At 34.7% G+C, this 21,586-nt stretch overlaps 3 protein-coding genes across 3 annotated transcripts; 2 read left to right on the plus strand and 1 right to left on the minus strand.

Annotated features, from left to right (window-relative positions):
• Positions 1 to 2,369: 2,369 nt before the first annotated feature.
• Positions 2,370 to 11,550, plus strand: LOC132275374 (nuclear poly(A) polymerase 3). The gene is made up of 10 exons (XM_059776841.1): positions 2,370 to 2,913; positions 3,057 to 3,134; positions 3,727 to 3,834; positions 8,060 to 8,122; positions 8,207 to 8,368; positions 8,665 to 8,778; positions 9,544 to 9,606; positions 9,721 to 10,026; positions 10,197 to 10,361; positions 10,885 to 11,550. The coding sequence occupies exons 1-10, from the start codon at positions 2,662 to 2,664 to the stop codon at positions 11,272 to 11,274; spliced, it is 1,701 nt and encodes a 566-aa protein (XP_059632824.1). The 5' UTR covers positions 2,370 to 2,661; the 3' UTR covers positions 11,275 to 11,550.
• A 1,740-nt stretch (positions 11,551 to 13,290) lies between these two features.
• Positions 13,291 to 13,989, plus strand: LOC132273521 (cell wall / vacuolar inhibitor of fructosidase 1-like). Its single transcript, XM_059774479.1, has one exon. The coding sequence runs from the start codon at positions 13,403 to 13,405 to the stop codon at positions 13,919 to 13,921; it is 519 nt and encodes a 172-aa protein (XP_059630462.1). The 5' UTR covers positions 13,291 to 13,402; the 3' UTR covers positions 13,922 to 13,989.
• Positions 13,990 to 15,019: 1,030 nt separating this feature from the next.
• On the minus strand, positions 15,020 to 18,575 carry LOC132275375 (uncharacterized). Its single transcript, XM_059776842.1, has 4 exons — positions 18,318 to 18,575; positions 16,959 to 17,782; positions 15,616 to 15,760; positions 15,020 to 15,502 (listed from the first exon to the last, which is right to left on the minus strand). Exons 2-4 carry the CDS (start codon positions 17,464 to 17,466, stop codon positions 15,442 to 15,444), a joined length of 714 nt encoding a protein of 237 aa, XP_059632825.1. The 5' UTR covers positions 17,467 to 17,782; positions 18,318 to 18,575; the 3' UTR covers positions 15,020 to 15,441.
• Between the last annotated feature and the right edge of the window lie 3,011 nt (positions 18,576 to 21,586).

The raw sequence follows: 21,586 nt of genomic DNA on the forward strand, positions 1-21,586 counted from the left end.
TCATTCTCTCTCTACTCTCTGCCGCCGGTTCCTCCCAAACCCCCCCCCCCCCCCCACCCACACACACACACACACACACACACACCCCCCAATCTCATCCATTCATATACACACACACACACACATATATATATCTATATATATACAAGGCGCCTGCGAATCAGAGAACCTTCGCCAACGAGTCCGGCGACAACGACTCGGTCCGTGTTGGAGGACCCACAAACCCTCTTCTCACCGACGGTGGTCTATCCACCATCATATCGAAGCCCAGTGGTGCCTGCAGCATTGACACCAACTCAGCCACCGTCATAATCTCTAAGGAAGAAGACGACTTGCAGTAACCAGCGCGTGTTGAAGGGCATGAAATTATGTCGTCGCCGCCACTACCGCAGATCGATTTATTAATGACGATTCGGTAAACCCATGGCCGCCACCTGCAAATCAAGATAGGTGGTCGTGTTGTGCGTTATTGGCTTTCAATTTGGGGTTTGGATTTGGTGGTCATCGTTCGAGATTGCGTTGAAGATACCCAATTCGCACGTGACGGCAAGCTGAAGAAGATTTCGGCGATGACGCAGAGCCCCGGAGAGCAGATTCGACGCAGATTTGATGGCGACTACACAGCCGACGGTAATGACGCAGATTCAACGGCGTTGAAGTCTGTCGTTTGGTGCTCGCATCGGCAACTCACAGCTCTTGTAGAGAACTTAGAATCGAACAAGCTCTCGAGTCTTGCTGGTGTTCATGGTCGCCAGAGTTGCTTCGCCGATTGGGTCTCTCTCACTGTTTGAATATATTGAAGGTCACCACCCATGGATGTATCTGTATTAGGCTTTGTTATTTTACAATTTAGCTTCACCCCGAGTCCAACTCGGACGAGTCAGCCATGGCCATAGAATTCTTTGATCCATCTCCACTTCATCTCTCTTTCCCCTCTTAACACAAAAATTGCAGTGGCGTCTTGGTCGTCGTTGTCATCAGTGGAGATGAAAGTCGTTAATAAGAGGGGAGAGAAACGCGGAGATGTCGTGTCGGTGTGGCCGTCGTTGGGTTGTCGGGGTCGTCGTCGTTATCGGCGAAGGTGGTTGTCGTCGGCGGCGGCAGGACCACTGCCGGATTTCCCTAGATATTTGCAGAGTGTAACTTCCGGCGGCCGGCACTACCTTCGCTGTAAGTCCCCGGAGTTTCATGCTGTTCGTGAAAACTGAAGCCCAAGAAACCGAAAAGGGTTTCGCAGAGTCCTTTTTGGTCTTTTTACAGTTTTTTTTTTTTGTATTTTTATATATTTTATAAAATTGTTGATCAAGGGTACTTTAGTCAAGTTCAGTTTTAAATTTTTCTGAGGGACTTGATTGCATCAAATTGAAACTTGAGGGGTGTGTTTTGCACGGGAGGGGTGTGATATGCACCCTAAGCATACTTTAGGGGTGTTTTTTGCCCTTCACCCTTTGTATTTGTATATATGGAACAAAAACCGTGAACAATGTGGAGCTACAAAGGGTATAATGCTATAAAAACTGATTTGTATTTGTAATTACTCCAATAAATAAAGTCCAACAAGAATTCTTGTCAACTTTTTAAAATAACAAAACACTTTTTTATATATTTATCATAATTGCTAATTCTCATATCGGTAAATAATCGATTAAAAAAAAATCTAAAAAAAAAATCACAAATTATCCTTTTGGGTAGGTAAATAAACTAATAGCAATAGATATATATACTTGTATGTAACGAAAACTATGAGCAATGTGGAGCTACAGAGGGCATAATGCTTTAAAAATTGATCCGTTTCTCTAGTTACTCCAACAAATAAGGTCCAACAAATTTTTTTGTAAGCTTTTATAAACAACAAAACACTTTTCTATGTATTTATCATAATCATTAATTCTCACATCGGTTATGTAATCGATAAAATATATATATATATATATATATATATGTAACGATGAACAATGTGCAGAGCTACAAAGGGCATACTGGATTATGACTGTAACTCAGCAACAGCCCACTGGTATATTGGTTCCACAATCACGGCATCTCAACAGTCCCAACTTATCATATTTGCTTATACAAGTTTGTGTTGGCCCGCCCAATCCAAGCACTATATGAGCTTGGTTAAGTTTAGAAGCCCATTATACGTATTACTTCCTAGGCTAGGCCCATTAAGGTCCACCATCTGTAGCCCAATACATATCTGACCAGCCATTGGTTATTAGCCACGTCATGGTTGCGAGAAACTTCGAGAAGACAAAAAGATTTGTAATTCTACCCCTTTATGTAACGGCATTGGGTGTCCACTTAGTGCTCGACACTTGGGTTCTCCATCTTTCGACGCGTGGATTCCCAGGGAATGTAGACCGCAAACCGTGTTACCCTCTCTCGTCGTCGCCTTTGACACCGTTGCAATTTCAAAAAGCAAATCAGTAGCCAAACACCATCCTAGTTCCTATCTGGCTTCTTCTTCATTGTTATTATTAGGGTTCTTCTCTTTCTCTCTCTAACTTCAAATCAGAATTTCTGCGCTGTCTATACATATATATATATATATATATATATATATATATTTATAACTTCTATTTATTTTTTGAATTGCAAACCCTAGAGCTATTTGGTTTAGGACACTTGCTTGATTCTCTCTAAGCGATCTGAGTGGTGTGTATGGCATATGAGAGACATAATCAAACAAGTGTCATCGTTGTTCCTAATCACCAGTTCACCAATTTTCGAGCTGCGAACCCTCCGGTGACCTTCGTTCCTAGACAGCCTTTTGGTGTGATAAACCCTTGCTTTGGTTCAGTTGTGCCTCAGTTGGTTCCGGTCAATCCTTCTGTGGTTGTTCCCGTTCGTTTCGCTTTGAATCCAGCTGTTTTGGATCGAATGGAGGAGGCGAGGTCAATGTCTCTGCTTCAGGTAGCTATATATGAAAGACCTTTTATGTGAATCTCACCAAAACGAGAAATCTTCCTGTCCAATTGCCTAAGAAGTTCTCTGCAATTTTTTTCTCTATGAGTTTTAGGTCATGATCTTGATTTATTATTGTCTGGTGTTTGTAGTTTATGGCAAATGAAGGACTTACGCCTTCGTCAGAAGAGGAAATCAAGAGGAAAAATGCCATTGACACACTCAAACAGGTATTGAAGCTAATTAATTAAGAATAAAAGATTGTTTTAATAACTTCCTAAATCTTGATATCTCTGTTTTCATGTAAGCTTATTTTGTGGGTTTATGTTTATGGATATGCATGTCTATGTATATGCTCAGCACAGGTAATAACATTCGTAAGATACTACTAAATTCTGATTATTATTATCTGCAAGTTTCTATTTGGTGTGCAGCATTGTGTTAAAACTTTCTCACTGAGACATAACTTTTTGCATTTCCATTTTTTGGGATCTGTTCAAGAAATTAATTTTACCTACTCTAATTAGTATTTTGAAATTTTTATTTAAAATGAAATTAAGTATCTTAAGAAATTTCTTCCTGTCGCGATGTATGGGTTTATTAACAAGGAAGTCGAGTATTTTGGGCAATGTTGTTTCATTGGGCTTTTTGTTGTGTTGATCCAGATACTTATTGTTATTTGAGGTACATGCATACCGACATCAGTGCGTTCGCCATGAATTAGATTCACAAGCATAGATTTTCATCTAGTATTTACTAGCTTCAACAAACTTACTTGATGGTCACTGTTTGTAAATCTCAATCTTTCACATCATTTTTCAGATAGTCACAAATTGGGTTAAGAGGGTGGCTTACCAGCGTCGGCTTCCAAAACACCATATAACCTCTGCTTCTGCCACAATATTAACATATGGATCATATGGACTTGGAGTAAGTTTTTTGTGTGTGTGTGTGTGTGTCTGTGTACTTATTAGTGTTTTCGTCTTTGAGCTAATCGTTTTTGTGTTCAGCATTGTTATTTTTATTTCTCCATTGGGCAAGGGATATATATTTTTTTCCCTATGTTCATGTTCTGTCTCGCAGATGCTCCTACTTTTCTGTAATTCTTGATGGTGTAATGATGTAATATTGAACTCTTAGAAGTTGTTTCTTTTTTTTTTTGGTCCTATTCCTTTTCTTGTTTGGTTTTGTTTCCTTTTTTAATTTGATATAGGAGAAGCTTCTTGTCTTGTGCATGCATCATTCTGAAGATATTGCCTCTCTATGTTCAGATCTATGTTATTGTTATCAAGCGTCCATCTTTTCACTCAATAACTATTATTTTCTTCCTTTTGGCATTCACTCAATAAAAGTGTATTTTCCCAGGTTGCATTTGCAACGGTACATGTTCTGGAATTATGTGGTTACTAATACATTCGGAGAATGTTACAGACTTCCAGAAATGGGAATATTCAAGAATATTTTGGTGCTCAGTAGGTTGTCTGTTGAAAATAGTTTTAATTCCCAATTTTTATCACATAGAGGTTTCACATCAAGCAGAAACCATATAGATCCAAATATCCACTACTATAACTGCCAATTGGGAAATCTTCATCTCATATTATATATGAATGAGTGTTCATATGGCTTTGGGATGCATGAAATGATTCATAGCTCTAATGTCCCCGGGTTACACCTTGTGTTGAATGTATGAGCATGCGATATGTGTATGATACATGAACTTATTTAGACATGTAGATCCTCTGAATGTGATGACAGAAAAGAAGAAACTGATCAAATATGTTAGAAGAGTGTGGCTTCCTTTTTCTCACTTGGAGAGATATATGCAAACATTTTTTTCCCCCACCAAATGTCCTTTAATTTGGATTTTGTGCTTGAGAGTATCTTAAGTAACATCACAACTCATAATATTTGATGTCCTTAAATTTGCATGTGTCTTCGTACCGGTACCAACTTTTGTACACATTTGGGTTCAGAGAGTTCCGTTGCCTGGACTAGATATGCAGTCACACCGAATACATGCATTTGGGCCCATGAATTAGTTGTTTGTTTTTAGGAAGCAAAAGATGAATTAAAACAGAGTGTTGGGTTATTAGATTGTAAGATCTTGATTATGAGTCTATCTGGATTTTGAGCATCATTGATGCAATACGGCTTTCATGAGAACTTTGTCAAACACGTGGTGGGTGAGAAGCTTGTTGCTTTTCTTTTTATTCTTTTAAAATCTATTATATGATGTGAAAAGACTAAAAAAACTAGTAGATAAAGAGAGAAAAGAAAGAAGATGGGAGAGGGTGGGCAATTCCATTTTTGGATTTTTTTTTTTTTTTCGATAGATTCTTTACAAAGCAACTTCATCATCATTGCAGTTTTTGGAACTTCTCACTTCACAAGAGAAGAAAAAGAAATAGGGAGAATTCAGCAAACATAATTAAGATTATAGTCCTCTTAGGGTAGTAAGAAATAGTAGAATAACAACAATTGCCGTCTAGATTTTTAAAGGGAAATCTGTGAAAAGTCTAAAGAATTGTTTATAAACTAATAATAACTCAAAATTATATTGATTAAGTCTTCTTAGGCGGAGAAAGCAGCTGTTCTTTTATAATATAGCTACTAATGATCCTTGATTCTTCCTAGAATGACTTCTAGGATCCCCAACAACATTAATAACACATTTACCACTTTCCTAAGCTACCACTTAATAATTTCAAACCCTAATCAATACTTCTTGAAACAAGAATGAAAGATTTGTATGTTAAGATGTGAATCCAATATTGATTAGAAAGCAAAAGTCATTAAAGAGGGAGCACGTCAACTCTCTCAATAAAGAAGAAAAAATAAAATAAAATAAAATAAAATTTGTGGGGAACTGAATTGTCTACCTTAATACTGAATTGTCATCAAGAGCACACTCCCATACTGATAAGCTACCACTCGGTAATTCCAAACCCTAATCAATACTTATAGAAACAAGAATGAAAGATTTGTACATTAAGATGTGAATCAGATATTGATTAGAAAGCAATAGTCATTGAAGATGGAGCACGTCAATGCTCTCAATAAAGAAAAAAGAAAAAAGCTTTAATTTCATCAGGATTCTCTTCACCCGTCGTGAGCAAAGAAATCTGTTGCGGGGAATGGAATTGTTTCCTTAATTCTGAATTGCATCAAGTGCACACTCCCATACTGATAAAATATCTAGATATCATAGGACATGGCAGTGTCCATGAACGATCGTATATTATAATTTTACTAATTGTAATGAAAGCAAATATGAACTAATCGCTGTACACATGAAAGTTCTTACACTAATCCGATATTGATTAGAAAGCAATAGTCATTGAAGAGGGAGCACATCAATGCTGTCAATAAAGAAAAATAAATGAATTGCGGGGAACTGATTTGTTTCCTTCATACTGAATTGGCGTCAAGTGCACACTCCCATACTGATAAAATATAGAGATATCATAGGACATATCAGTGTCCATGAATGATTGTATATTATAATTTTACTAATTGAAAGAAAGCAAATATGAACTAATTGCTGTACACATGAAAGTTCTTACAATACATGTAGTGTATAGGATTGCACACATGTTTCTACAGTAATTTTGAATTCAACTAATGAGATGGAACAAGTTATTGTTTAAATGACATGATTAGAATAAATTAATTGGAAAAAAAACCATTGAAGGGCATACTGCACATTTTTTATTGTAGAATGAGGATGCACAAGGCGATTGCCACCTGATGATTCATATATTTGGCTGTTGTTTAATAAGATTGCATTTATGTTCTTAAATTCCCCACATTTGATTTCTAGAATAAAGAAATGGTTACGGTTTAAAGCTGCTATAGCTAACAAGCTTACCAAGCAGTGGGTTTTTAAAAAATCACCCGCATGCATAGTAAATGAGACTGGATGGTCTTAGGATTCTGAAAGTTGCTACGCTAACAACAATCACTTGCATGGGGTGGAATTCACTTGTTGGTTATTGTTACAAGTACCAAAAAAATTTACCAACTAGGGCTAGCTGGCACCTTCGGACCATTAGTTCCTAATCCTCATACAGAATGCACTGGAAGTGTAAATAACAAGTAGCAATCTTGATAAATAGTTCAATTAGCTGTAATTCTTAGATGATATTTTATATAAATTTGTGATATTGCCAATTTGTTGTATGTAAATCAGTAATTTACATACAACAAATTGGCAATATCACAAATTTATATAAAATATCATCTAAGAATTACAGCTAATTGAACTATTTATCAAGATTGCTACTTGTTATTTACACTTCCAGTGCATTCTGTATGAGGATTAGGAACTAATGGTCCGAAGGTGCCGGCTAGCCCTAGTTATTCTTTTCGTTCCGGCGCTAGCTAAGGTATGAGTAATGTTGAATTGCCTATCAAAATTCTTTGTCAAATAGAAAATAATTAAAATATGCTTTCTTGTATTCCTTTTTGAAACTTTGTTAAGGTTTCTTGTGGTACTTTTTTCTTTTTTGTATAATTGGAAAGTAACTCATGAACACATGCACCAACTGGAGTTTGAACTCTCAACATCTCCTTTGGGGGAGAAAAACTTTATTGTGCCTGTTTCACCGTGCAACGGGCGCATCCAGATTGTTCATGATATGCCCACGCGTGTATTACACACGCAGTATATGAACGGTTGGATGTGGGCATAATGAAGTTTTTCTCCCTTTGGGGAAGTTAGAGGACATACCACTCAAGCCAATGCTATGGCGGTTCTTGTAATAAATGTTCATTTCTTATCCACACGAGTTTTGGCACGACTCGCTTCTTCCTATGGGTATACTCTTCTTTTCCAATCTCTAAGGGGGTCTCTATTCCTTTAGCGGCGTTCTTCCTCTCACCGCCTCTGATAGACTGATACCCGATTGACTCAATTTCTTATGGAGTTGATTGCGTTTTCCAATTTTCGAAGGTCTTTGTCAGTTTGTAAAATTGTTCATTGAATTGGATAGTTTCAGTAGTAATTTGAATCAAATGAGAGAAATTACTGCTGTTGTTGTAGAGTTCAACCTTCACCTTATACGCGTATGCATCGCAATATGCATTGCAGTTGATTTGGGAAGTTGATGTATTTTTACAGCTTTTGTCAATTAACAAATTCTACTTTATCCAGGTTCATAATTCAGGGTCTGATATTGATGCTTTATGTGTTGGCCCTTGCTTTGCCACTATGACTGTAAGTGATTTTACTTGCTTGATCATTTTTTTCATATATAAGCTAGCACAAGAAGGATCACTTGTTACCTCATGATGCTTGCAGGACGATTTTTTTATTGTTCTGCGCAACATACTTAAAAGCAGACCAGAAGTAACAGAAATTCATTGTGTGAAAGATGCAAAAGTTCCTTTAATGCGGTTCAAATTCAATGGGATCTCAATTGACCTTCCATACGCTCAACTTAAAGTAAAATCTGTTCCCGAGGTGAGTTTGGAGACGGTGTAACACAATATATGTTCTCAGAGCTCTTATCAATTCTGTGCTCAATGTTGGTTTTGTGGGCAAGGCCCTTAGGGCTTCGTAAAAGCATCTCACATTACTCTCTCCGAGCTGATTCTTTTTGTTGAGCTCCTGTAGATTCTCAAGTTTCTCGTGTCAGCATGTTTAAATTTAGTTTTTATCTACAATATCATTTACAAATACCATATTATTATGAGTTATCATCTGTCGTCTCCTTTATGGATATGGATATTTTGACATGCCAAGCATCTGATTTGTAGAATGTAGACATACTCAATCCATTCTTTCTGAAGAATATTGACGAAACCAGTTGGAAAAGTTTGTCTGGAGTACGTGCTAATAAGAGTATTCTTCAGCTTGTGCCAAACTTGGAGGTAGGCGTTAATTATATGTTTCTCTCTAAATGTGTTCATATATATTTTTTTGGCTTATAAAGATGAACATCATGGTATCATTCTTGTTCTTTGTCCAGTGTTGTAATACCTCGATTCGGATTTATTGTTAAAACCTTTATAAATAAGTTTAGAAGATGCCTTGTGATAATGAACTAAACCTTGTTGGATATAATTGTTAAAACGCTTATTCTGCATGCTTTTTAGTTATGAATGTAAGGATAACCTGTTACTATAAATTTTGCAGAATTTTCTCACGGAAGAATGATATTTAAATTACAATATACACTATTTGGAGATTTTTTACATGGGTAGTGCACAAAGTGTTGTTTCGTCCAAGTCATTTTTATATTGTCATGTGCTAGACAGTAAAATGGATGGTTTTTCTTATTGGAATTAGGTTTCAAGGTTCATTGTGATTGTATTGAAATTAATTGGTAAATTTATTATGCCGATTTCCAGTCGGCTTCGGTAGGTTGACATTTGAAGCTGTGGGTATTATGTCCATGAAAAAGATATTCTTTCCCTTTCTGTTTGATGCACAAGTATGCCTGATTTCTTTTTGAAGATGGGAAGTGATGTTGATAAGTACCTCATCGGGTTATTCCCAAATTTGCTGATTTGTGGTATTAATATATGCAGAATCTTCTGGAAGCATCATATCTTCCTTCTTATGTTTCTTTTTATTACCTTATGTGGTTTGAGTTAATTGTAGATATCTTACATTCTTGGATTGATCCGTACCAGGTATTTCAATCATTGCTCCGATGTGTTAAATTTTGGGCAAAAAGGCGGGGGGTGTATGGTAATGTAAGGACATCTGCTTGGTGTTAATTCTTACTTCTACATAACTTCTGGCATTTTTAGCTTGTGTTGTTTTGCCTTTTGTGGAAATTGGTCTTATTAATTTTTATTTGCTCACAGTTACTTGGGTTTTTTGGAGGAGTCCATTTAGCTGTTCTTGCAGCTTTTATTTGTCAAAGGCATCCAAATTCCAGCCTGAATGCTCTGATTTCAAGCTTTTTTGGTACTTTTGCCTTTTGGCCTTGGCCAACTCCGGTAAATCTGCAAGATGGAGTATTGCCGGTGACTAAAAATGCCACAGAAACACGGTCTTTGATGCCTATACGGTTGCCATGTAGTCCACATGAATATTGCCATTCCAATATTACCAGAAGCACGTATCAGAGAATCAGAACAGAGGTCCTACGAGGTCATACTATGACTAAGGTAATTATGCTGTTTAATAGAACTTTAATTCTGCAACTTGCTTGTGTTGTGTGTAAACTTCTTGTCGAGTCACTAGTGTCAGTAGGTCATATTTGATGGATTTTGGAAGCTGTGATTTTTTTTATTATACTTTAGTACACTTGGTTATGCATGTTTTCCTGACATTGCAGGATATCTTGAGGCCAGATTTTGATTGGGCTAACCTATTTGAACCCTTTCCATATTCCAAGAAATACACAAGATTTGTCAAGATATGTCTTTTGGCTTCTGATCGAGATGAGTTAGGAGATTGGGTAGGTTGGGCCAAGTCACGTTTTCGCTGTCTTCTCGTAAAGGTAATTTCTTAATTATATACAATTCCCCCCTCCCTTCCTCTCTCTCTCTCTCGCACACGCGTTTGAAGGACAATAAGCAAACAAGCTAAAACCTAATTAGTGATGTACTTGGGCAATGAATAGAACGCATTAATTAAGAGAAACAAACATAAAAGGAGGTAATTGGCATCACGCACTAACCTGGTGAACATGAACCTGCTTGTGAATATATATATATTTTTGTGTGTGTGTAGATTTTGAAGGTATTCCATTGTATATCATCTTCCCTGAAATGATTTAATGAGCATTCTTAGAATTTACCTGTTTATCTGTAAGCATTATTTAATGAGTTCTGTTGATAATGCCTCATAGTAGATGGATCCCATGGGAAAAGTTCATGCTAAAACTGAAATCTAACCTGTTGGGCAGCTTGAATATCGCATCTTGTTCTTTTGTATCCATTTGTAGTGCATTTTCCATTGAGTTTGCCATTCATTTATGTTTATACTTTCCTGATCTAAAAAGGCTTTATTTATTTGTACAGTTGGAGGAGTTGCAGGGTTTTTGTGACCCAAATCCTACAGAATATACTGATGTGGATGTAGGAGAGCCGAACGCTGTGTTCTACTGGGGCTTACAGCCTGGCGGGAACAACTTCCTTGATGTGGATTATGTTGAGGAAGATTTCTTGAACAATATCAGTAATGGCTACCAAGGCCCTCCTGGAAGGATAGGGTTATCTGTCGTGCCAGCGGCTCAGCTACCTAAGGACGCTCGGTATGACACTGGAAGCAGCAAAGGGACAAAAGCACGCTGGCGAATTTTAGATAGCAATCATCAAGGGGTCCCATTGTACTCGAAACATTTACCTCACTACTTCATTGGGTATGCGGCTATGGATGATAATTCCGATTACCCAAGTTATGGGGGGTAGACCCTTTATAATCGCAATTCTTTTGGTGTCGATTCTTATTTTGTTATGCCCTCCCTGGCTCACAATTTTGGCTTTCTTGTTTGCACAGTTTTTAGCAATACAGGTGCAACATAGAATATAATTTTATTTTTTTATTGAATGGGGAGGTTGTAAAAGCTAAAGGTTGGTGGTGGGAGAAAATCAAATAGGTCATGTAGTTTTCATATATAAACTGTAAAAAATTCTTTGTTTTCTATATTTTCATATATTTCACAGTAAAAGCTTTTGTTTGGACTACTAGTCAGGAATCGCTGGCTTTCATCTCCTCATTATATGGGAAAACAAATCTGGGTTTTGGCAGTGGCATGGTAGACTTGTATGTTGATTGTCAGGGGTGGAAATTTATGACTCCTCAATCAAGAATGATTTCAAGTCAAATATGCTGTCTTGATCTGAGTCGGCTTGTATAGCATTTTTATTATGGTAGTCGATAGTAATATTATACAGCAGCTCATTTCTGGTTCCCTTCTAAGCCCATTAGCCTATAAATGTCTCTCTCTCACAATGTGGATGGTGAAGAATGTTCGAGCCTCTCTAAAAAGTGAGCCTGCGAGTAGTGTGAATATATATATATATATATAAATTGGTGGATGGGAGGGGGTTCGACTACATTTCAAGTGCTGAATGCTACTTGTAACGTGGCAATTTAAATTCAAACTTATTAAACTGTCTAAATTTATTCGTCCATTAAAATTAAATTATTTGGGCACCTAAATTTAAGTGAGTGGGTTACAACAAGTAAAAAGTGGGTAATCATACAATTCAATGATTAATAATGGGTTAAGAGTGGTTACCTATCTTAACCCTCATTGTTGAGTAAGTTGTATTCATGATTTGTAGTATTGGTCACGGTCGCGGTGTAACGGGGTTGGACAAAGTCAGTGTAAATATCGTGTATACGCCGCGTATCAGACGATAGGGTGAACCATGGTTGTATAGTGACTTTTTCCAAAATAAATTTTTTTAAAAAAAAAATTGTAACTCTTGAAATAAAAAAATTGATTAATATTATTGATTAAGTTTTATAGTGACTTTTTCCAAAAGAAAAAAGGAAAAAAAAAATTGTAACTATAGAAATCAAAAAATTAATGTAAGAACAAATTATAATTTTTTTTTTTTTTTTAGCCATGGAAGGTTGGAATGGGTTAATCCTTTTTAATCCGCCCATTTAAACTTTTACCTATTTATGACCCACTATTGGTGGATTGAGAATGAATTATTACCCATTCATACCCAACCTATCCAAAACCCGTCCAAAATCTGCCCAAACACACTCTGTAACCCCTAACTCGACAGAAAAGGTTGATGAAACTTATCCCAAACAGCACTTGTAATTCTAATAGCAAATATATCAGCATTTCAGTGATACAAAATCTTAAGAAAAATAATTTGAAACAAAATCTGTGTGTATATATAAGTACGTATATCTATATCTATATCTATATAAGAATCTTTTGTTTGGAATAAATTCTAGAGATCATGATATGATTATTTATATTTATATACCAATCTTTTTATTTGGAATAAATTCTTGAGATAATGACGACAAAGCCCATAAATAATTCCCTTGCAATTTTCTATGTAGTGTGATCGATTGAATCAATGTCTAGTCATTAGTCATTATCAATCTTTTGTCATCAATCAATGGAGCGATATAATTTGGGATTTTAGGCAAAAAAAATATATATATATAATTTGAGATTTTAGGGGAAAAATATAAAGTTGGATATTAATATCAAACAATAGTTATTTATGCTTTGAAGTTAATTTATTTTTGTACGGATATGCCATTAATTGATTTAAAATAGAAATATCAATATATATATATATATATATATTTATAGTATGATCCAATTATAAATAAATGCATATATATATATATATATATATATATATATATATCCTTTAAGTATAAAATCAAAAAAGGTAATAAATAAATAAATAAAATGAATGCGGATTGATCCAAAACAGAAGGAGAGAAGCCAATTAAGCTGTCTATATAAACAACACTTTGCTTTCACTAACATCTATCATCATCCAATCTTCTCTTAAACCATATATTCCACTCCAGTCTAATATTAGTACTGCAATGAAGGGTTTGTTTCTCTCCCCGAAATTCACCTTTCTTACCACCATATTTGTTATACTATCAATCCAACGCTGTGTGATGGCACAAGATTTGGTAGCCTCAACATGCAAGGCAACGCCACACGTTCAACTCTGTCTCTCGACCCTGCGATCAAACCCTAAAAGCGCCCATTCAGATGTTGGAGGCCTGTCCATCCTTATGGTCGATGCCACGAAGGCGAAGGCGACTCGGACGCTGCAACAGATCAAGACCCTTAAAGGGTCCACCCCACAGTTGCAGAAAGCCATTGATGCGTGCACTTTTGCTTACAAGATGATTCTAGAGGTTGACATTCCAGAAGCTTATGAGGCTTTGCCTGGTAATCCCAAGTTTGGTGAAGATGGTATGTCTGATTGCGTCGTGGAGGCCCAAACTTGCGCGAACAGCTTGAAGCTGTTCAATTCGCCGGCCACTGGTTTGAACCAAGCTGTGCATGACCTCTCTGCTGTGGCCACCTCCATAATTAGGATGTTGCTGTGAGGGGTTGGTGTGTTCGTGGATGTATTTTTCATCCTCTAAAATAAACTAATTAATCTTTTTTCCACCAAGTTTTTGATGCTCATACTGTTGAGTGAGTTTTTTTTTTTTTTCCTAAACTTTATCCATTTTGACGGAGGATTATCAGAAATTCTACCAGTTAACGTTGTTCCTAAATTTTCCATGTACTAAAATTTAGAACAAATGTGTTAGAAATTGAATTTAAGTATGTTGAGATCTCTTTTAAATATTATTATTTTTATTTTCAATACACGTCATACATGCCATGGTCGTTTAAAAAAATTGAGAGGGATGAGACTATGAGCTGATCGTCTTTTGATTAAAAAAAAAAAAAAAAATAGGAGTAGTTTTTATTTATTTATTTATTATTATAACTCAGTGGTATTTGTGTAATTCCTTTGATACCATCTACGTATACCAGGTACTGTATATTCTTTCTTATTTATGTTTTTATTGTTTTAATGACTGTACAATACCTAGGGAAAAGAGAATAAATACTATAAAATAACAAGCTGGCCTTGGTACATTATTGACCTTAGTGATCTCATTCAGAGCATTGGACCTTCAATTATCCATTTCTTGGGAATGGAAATATTTGACAGACAAAAAACATGACATAATGGATCTATCCTCAAATCTCTAGGTTAGGGATTCTGGCCAAATAATTTGTGAAAAAAAAAAAAAAAAAAAAAAAGTCAAAAATGTTTGGAGCACCAAATCAGATCGGATTTAATCGAATCGAAAAAATTTAGTAATTGAAAGAGTATTTTGGTTAACACCCCATACATACCATATATATAAGAACCTCCCATGGCTTAGCCACAGAAACATGCTTGGTATTGAAGCACCTAAAGATAGAGTTAGCTATACTACATTTAATTTTTCATTAGTGCAATTGAAAGTAGCACCTAAAGGATATGGTTAGCTATACTACATGTAATTTTTCATATTTTTCATTATCGCAATGGAACTATCTAGGCGACGAGTAAAGATTGAATCTTTAAATAAAAACACCTCAATCAAGATATGAAAACACCTCAATCAAGATACCTGTCATTTTTCTTTATTACTGGAACAACATTAGATAACCATAGAAAAACATTATAAGCTCTCAGTGATCCATAAGCATCCATTTCTTAGTATATCAACATATCCAACAACTTAATACCATCTATATAATATATGCAGCTTATTGAAAAACATAATATATGCAATGACAAAGGATTCTGCAGAATTCAGCAATTCCTTGAGAGTTTGTAAGAAAAGCCGGTAAGGAAAACCTCCAAGACCGAGTTTCATAAGAAATCTGCCTCAAATTCTGGTTGGCAAGGATAGTTGCTGGGGCGGCAACTTCAGATTCTTTAATTACATGGAGATTTTAGACAACACGGGCAAAGCTCCTATGGTTATTACTCGTGCACAACATTAGTATATGTATGATGCGTATAAAAAAAACAAAACAAAAAAACAGTGGATCTACTCTGTTCCCAATTCTGTTCCATTCATCCTGTAGCTCTGTTCATCTTATCCCCGGGATCTGAACCAGAAACAGACTCCGCTAAACTGCAAACATTTAGATTGGTTTTACTACACTGCCACAGGGCTCTTGTCATTAACAATTTTAATTTAATTTTTTTTTCTTCAAAATTGCAAGATATAACAGGGGGTGTACATACTTGGGAGACACAGAACCAGGTATATTGGGATCACTTGTAGATGGATTCCAGTGGTACCGAACTGAAATGAGACCACCCTCGGTGGCTTGAGCCGACTCCGGTGAGCCCTCAAAGCTTGCAGCTGAACTTCTTCTAGAGCACATTCCTGCAAGGATAATGCAAAGATCATAAGCAAATTTTCTCTCTTGCCAGTAAGATTATGAGAGTGAAATTTTACAAATAATTCAATCGTTGACTTAGTCAAATCCAGCAATACTTTTTTATCTTCTCGCTATTGAGCTGAAGGGACATATGATTTGTTCAAATTTCAAGCTAAAAAAGAATAATAAGGTCTAAAATTTGACTAAATAAGTCCAGAAACTACTGATATCAACAATCACATGTGCTTTATAGATTGCTTAGAGAACATTTTGCTTGCAGCTGAAGGGTGTTGGAAGCACATGTGACATTGTAACAAGATACAAGTTTCCTATCAATGATATTGTCTTAACCCCCCACACAGAGGGATAGCCTTATTACAATGCATAGTGTCGACAGACTAAAATTTCCATTAACTACTTAAAAGAGCGAGAGAAGGAAAACATAAATTTGGACACTTACGATGCCTTCCGCTGCATAAGAAAGATCAAGATAACAATTTCATCTTTTTTACCATATTATTTCAATAAAAGAGTGAAGCAAAACTAATATAATCATTTTAAACAAATATAATTGGCATGAAAAAATACGTACATAATCTAATGGAAAGATAACATAACAATTGAACGACGAAACATCACTACTGAGAAACTGAACAAGAAGCTTAAAAATTTCAGCGAAATTTATGCCTCATTGTAACAAGAGATGCAAATAGCTACATGGAGAGACTACAAAAAAAATCATATACATAATGCCAGCATCCTACCCTAATATCTAATATAAATACAAATTAAAAACCACCGGCTTGCTACAGATAACGAAAAGAAAGGTTAGTAACGAAGTAATTAGGAATCAACATGAGTTAGGGATGCAGGAACAAAATAAATCTGTTAAAATATAGGTGCTATGAAATATAAACCAACAATATACTAATCAATTAACAATAAGTAGTAAAACAAAAATTGAACAGCATTCCACACTCAACAGTACAGAGAAATATCAAAAGTAGATGAGTTGGGATGAAAATTCAGAGGGGGCTGATTCACAATCAACCACTTCTACATCATCCACATCAAAAGTTTGTCAGTATATCACTAAAAAAGATGCTGAAGCAGGACAAGTTCCATTCGGACTAGCTAAATTATCCACAAGGAAAACTATCAATATTTAATATAGATATATTATAAGCAAAGTTCACATTTTACCTTGAAAGACTATCACAAGACAGAAGAGAATGGTAAACAGCATGGCGAATAAGTTGCCATTTGATGACGATGCCTTAGAGGCTTTCATCTTCTTCAATGCCTTCATTCGCTCGATTCTTGCACGTTTCATCACGAGAAGTTCAGAGATCTCTTTGATTAGCTTCTGGTCTGCATCATCCAATGATGGACTTCTGGGGGGTCGAGGAGGTTTGGGAGGCTTTTTAGCACTCGTCTTCTTACGTTTTTCCTTCCCTGTATCCTCTTCTCCCTCCACCTTCTTGTCTAACAACTTGACATTTTCATGGGAAGCCTTGGTGCCATTTGACATATTGCTGCTTAAATTAACCCCATTTTCACTCTTGACTGACCCACTGCAGACCTTGGAGAAAAATGTTTTTGCTAGTTTGGCACCGAAAACAGTATCTGTGCTTCCCACTTCATCATTAGTAGTCCCACCACTCTCAAGATCAACTGCAAAATCTCTATCACTTGGAAGTGTGCAATCCATTGAAATTAATATGTCAACTTTTTCTCTCCACACACTTCAATTTCCACAACCCATCAATTTTTCCCTCTAATACCTAAAATTCAGATCTTTGCCCCGGAGCTATAACCCAAATCGCCTCCTCTTGCCAAGTATGCACCAAATTTCAAGGCAAAGACCGATAATAACTAAACTACTACATCAACAACTTCTCAACTTTTGCTCATGACTAGAACTACTTCGGCAATTGAATCCTAACTCCCTCTTTCAGTCAAAGCCTCCTAATCAATCACGAATCTTCCAACGGTAAGCTCCAAAGGTTCAAACAATGAAGTAAAACCTGAACGCATAACGAAAACAAAATTAATTATTGTACAAAAAATTCAAAAAAAAAAATTTTCTTTCAAATTCACTATATATGTTTGCATATCTACAAGTCACTGAATTCAACCGAGGACACAGAAATGCAATTAACTGTAGCTAATATATATATATATATATATATATATATATATATATATATATATTGTAGAATGCATACATTCAAATATAAGCTTGAGCTGTAAAAGGGAGCTTAACAACAATTCAAAAGAATCTGATACACTTGCAAACAAAGTAAACACAAAAATAAGGCATTTAATCAATCAAACAATTGAAAAAAGAGAAATCAAAGCAAACACAAAAATGAAACCAAAATATATATTGTACGAGTGTGTACACCAAATCTACAAATTGCAGCAAAGAAGTGCTCTCACCAGGCTTATGAGCTTACAATGCGCTAACAACTAACAAAATATATATTGTACGAGTGTGTACATATATATATATAGATACACACACGTTACACATACACATAAAATGAAAAGATGAAATACCTTTGAGCAGAAGTGAAGAATCCCCAGATCCAAAGGGGAGGAGCATCGAGTGAGACGAAATGAGGGGGCTATTTAAGATCTTTCTCGAATCATTCAGACAGAGGTAGAGAGAGAGTACTAAAGTGTGTGTGTGATTGTGTGTGTGAGAGAGAGAGAGAGAGAGCGCGACAGATGAGGGTGAGCGCACGAGGGTTATTGGGTTTTTGGGGACAACCGGGAAAGTGCTGATTTTTGACAAACTTAAAATTGTGTTTTTCAGGGTCCTCTCATTCAAAGTGTGATGCTGTCTATTACAAATTTAAAATAATCAATAAATAAATCTCCACCGACACAAGTCACTATAGTTTGCAATTACATCCCTCAAATTTAACATTTTTGCAATTGTTCCCTCTTTATGATAATGTCACTAACGGTCGAGACATCTGTATGTGTGTGTCTATGTGACATTTCACAAATTAGATAGCTCCATTATTAATTTCAGTCAATAATTTTTTCCCAAATCGATAGAAGTCTATGTAACTTTTAAAGCGATAAATTTTTTCAAATCAAATTTTTATTATTAATGACGTAAAAAGTTTGAATTTCATCTTTTCAAGATGTAATTACATATTATGGCATGTAATGAGGCAAAGCATCTGCTTTGATTCTCCCTGTCCCTCTTTAGAAAAGAAAAAAAATTAAAAATAAAGATAATATATATATATATATAGACACACACAAATTAACTATCTTTTTTGTTATCTTATGGCGGTGAAGTTGAGACTAATTCAGTAACTCACCTGACAGCAAGTTGATTAGTCATTAATGGTTCTAGCTAATAGTCTCTCATCGGTTTCGGATATACAGTATATTGCAGACTGGCTCAATTTTTGGTAAATAAACCGGCACAATTATTATTATTAGCATTATTGATAAATAGACTGGCATTGGCACATCCCGATTGTATACATGTGTGAGAGGCTCTGCACGTACTGGCATTGGCACATCCCGATTGTATACATGTGTGAGAGGCTCTGCACGTTCTCTCTCTCTCTCTCTCTCTCTCTCTCTCTCTATATATATATATAATATGGTGTTAAATTATGAGCAGAGAGTAATATACACAGTATATGTTAAACTATGAGTAGAGAGTAATATACATAGTATATATTAACTCTCTCTCTCTCTCTTGCTCTCTATATATATATATAATATGGTGTTAAACTATGAACGGAGAGTAATATACACAGTATACATTAACTTTTAATTATGACATTAGCATCTAATCATATGACCAATTGAAAGCATAGTTAATTTAAAAAATGATAATTTTCAAAATTTATCATTAATTATAATTGGGGTAAAATGATTATAATGAACAGTTTATTAAAGGAAAAAATATATATTTTCTTAATCAAGATTAGCCGTGAATTGCATAAAAAAATAAATAAATAAATAAAAAAGAAAAAAAAAAAAAAAGAAAAGAAGAAGAAGCAGCAGCAGCATTGCAGATCATTATTCATGACTAATGATACTCCGGGTATGATACGTAAGCCATCAATTGTTAAAAAAATCTTTTCATTTTTCTTATCAATAAAAATAATTATACACCTCTAAACTACTATTACGACATGTTTTTACCTTTGAGGAAACATTATTTGATTCTAGCGCATCTAAATGCAGTGCACTGTTATTGGATTACAAAAAATTATTATTATTATATTTTATTCCGGCTCCATCTTACATGTTTTTATTTTTGAGGAGAGATTATTTGATTCTAGGGCACCTAAATTGCAGTGCACTGTTATCGAATTGAGGTCTCCAATCCGATTCATGGCCACTCTTGAATTAGACAAATTTTAATCCGTTGATTTGTTATTCTATGAATTGTATCGAATCAGTGTAATAACGGATTGAATTGGATCCGCGAATTGAATTTAATCTAAATTAATTATCCATTATTATTTTTATAATTAATATTATTTATTATTAATTTATTTTTTAACCATAAGCAATAGATAGTATTTTAATTTATTAATATTAAATTCATTTATTTAAATAATTATTTACTAATACATCCTTAGAATCCATTAAATTATTATTAACTAATATATTTTTGAATATATATTTCATGGACCGGAACGAATTTTTAACAGCTCAATCTGTGATTCGATCCGTGGGTTAAGGATTCAATTTTTTTTAATTCGCCATCGATTCGTGGGTGTAGTAATCCGATCCGATCCGGATTCACGGATTATTTACCCACCCTTATTTTATTCCGCCTCCATCTTTTAAGATCTTGGTTTATCCTTGCAGCATAAGGATTAATCATAGAGTTTTATTTTTTCTCAATTGCAATTCATGATTAATATGATTAAGGAAAACATAATTTTGTTAGGGAGGTAATATTCGCACTTAACTTTTCTCCAATTATACTCCATTTATCTTTTTTCTTTTAAAGGAAATGATAAGAAAATTCTTAAATTCATTAATGCACAATTCCTTATTTTATAATGTCATAACTACCCTTTATACAACTTTTAACTCCTTTTTCACCTTCTTTAGTTCCTTTACTAATTTTTTTTTTTTTCTTTCCCTGTGCTATAATTTCTTTCTTCTTTTCTTTCCCCCTTTTTTTGAAAGTTCTCTCGAAGAAGATAATTTATTTAATACTAATAATTTTTTTTTTTTGGCTATCAAAATAATTTATTCAATCAATGTAATTTTTTTTTTAATAATTTTTTATCCGTCAAAAGAAATAATTTATTCAATAGAAATAACATTTTTTGTATGGTCGATCATATCACAAGAGATAATTTATTTAATAGATGTATATATATATACATCTATTGAATAAATTATCTCTTGTGATAATTTATATATATACATATTGAATCCTGTTTTCTGTATTTTTTTTTTTTAGATCTTGATAAAAGAAAATTTCTTCAATAAATATATATTTTTGGGGTTTTTTTTTTTCCTGTCATAAGAGATAATTTTTTTAATGGTTTTTTTTTTTTCGGTCCAGTCAAAAGGGGCAATTTATTCAACATAAATATGTTTTTGGTCCAATTAAAAAATATATATATTATTCAACTTTTTTTTTTGGTCCTGTAAAAAGAGAAAAATTATTCAATTTTTTTTTTTTTTAATCTCATTAGAAGAGACCTAAATTATTAAAAATTAGAGAGAGATAAGGAGAGGAAATATAAAATGGTAGTTATGTCATTTAAAAAGTAGTAATCACATGTACGTAAAGTTAAGTTTAAAATTGTCATTTTATTTAAGAT

Source organism: Cornus florida, unplaced genomic scaffold, assembly GCF_030987335.1.
Source record: "Cornus florida cultivar Cherokee Brave unplaced genomic scaffold, ASM3098733v1 CherokeeBrave_3.0.0_Hap2_Chr09, whole genome shotgun sequence".
Taxonomy (NCBI): domain Eukaryota; kingdom Viridiplantae; phylum Streptophyta; class Magnoliopsida; order Cornales; family Cornaceae; genus Cornus; species Cornus florida.

What these genes read in the sequence shown, in the direction of transcription:
- LOC132273521 (XM_059774479.1), top strand. Translation starts at nt 13,403, where the DNA reads ATGAAGGGTTTGTTTCTCTCCCCGAAATTCACCTTTCTTACCACCATA.
- LOC132275375 (XM_059776842.1), bottom strand. Translation starts at nt 17,466, where the DNA reads ATGGATTGCACACTTCCAAGTGATAGAGATTTTGCAGTTGATCTTGAG. An exon ending in TCTTGTGATAGTCTTTCAAG is followed by an intron (nt 15,761 to 16,958) that starts GTAAAATGTGAA and finishes TTATCCTTGCAG; the next exon opens with GAATGTGCTCTAGAAGAAGT. An exon ending in CCTGGTTCTGTGTCTCCCAA is followed by an intron (nt 15,503 to 15,615) that starts GTATGTACACCC and finishes AAATGTTTGCAG; the next exon opens with TTTAGCGGAGTCTGTTTCTG.
- LOC132275374 (XM_059776841.1), top strand. Translation starts at nt 2,662, where the DNA reads ATGGCATATGAGAGACATAATCAAACAAGTGTCATCGTTGTTCCTAAT. An exon ending in CCATTGACACACTCAAACAG is followed by an intron (nt 3,135 to 3,726) that starts GTATTGAAGCTA and finishes ATCATTTTTCAG; the next exon opens with ATAGTCACAAATTGGGTTAA. An exon ending in CTTGCTTTGCCACTATGACT is followed by an intron (nt 8,123 to 8,206) that starts GTAAGTGATTTT and finishes TGATGCTTGCAG; the next exon opens with GACGATTTTTTTATTGTTCT.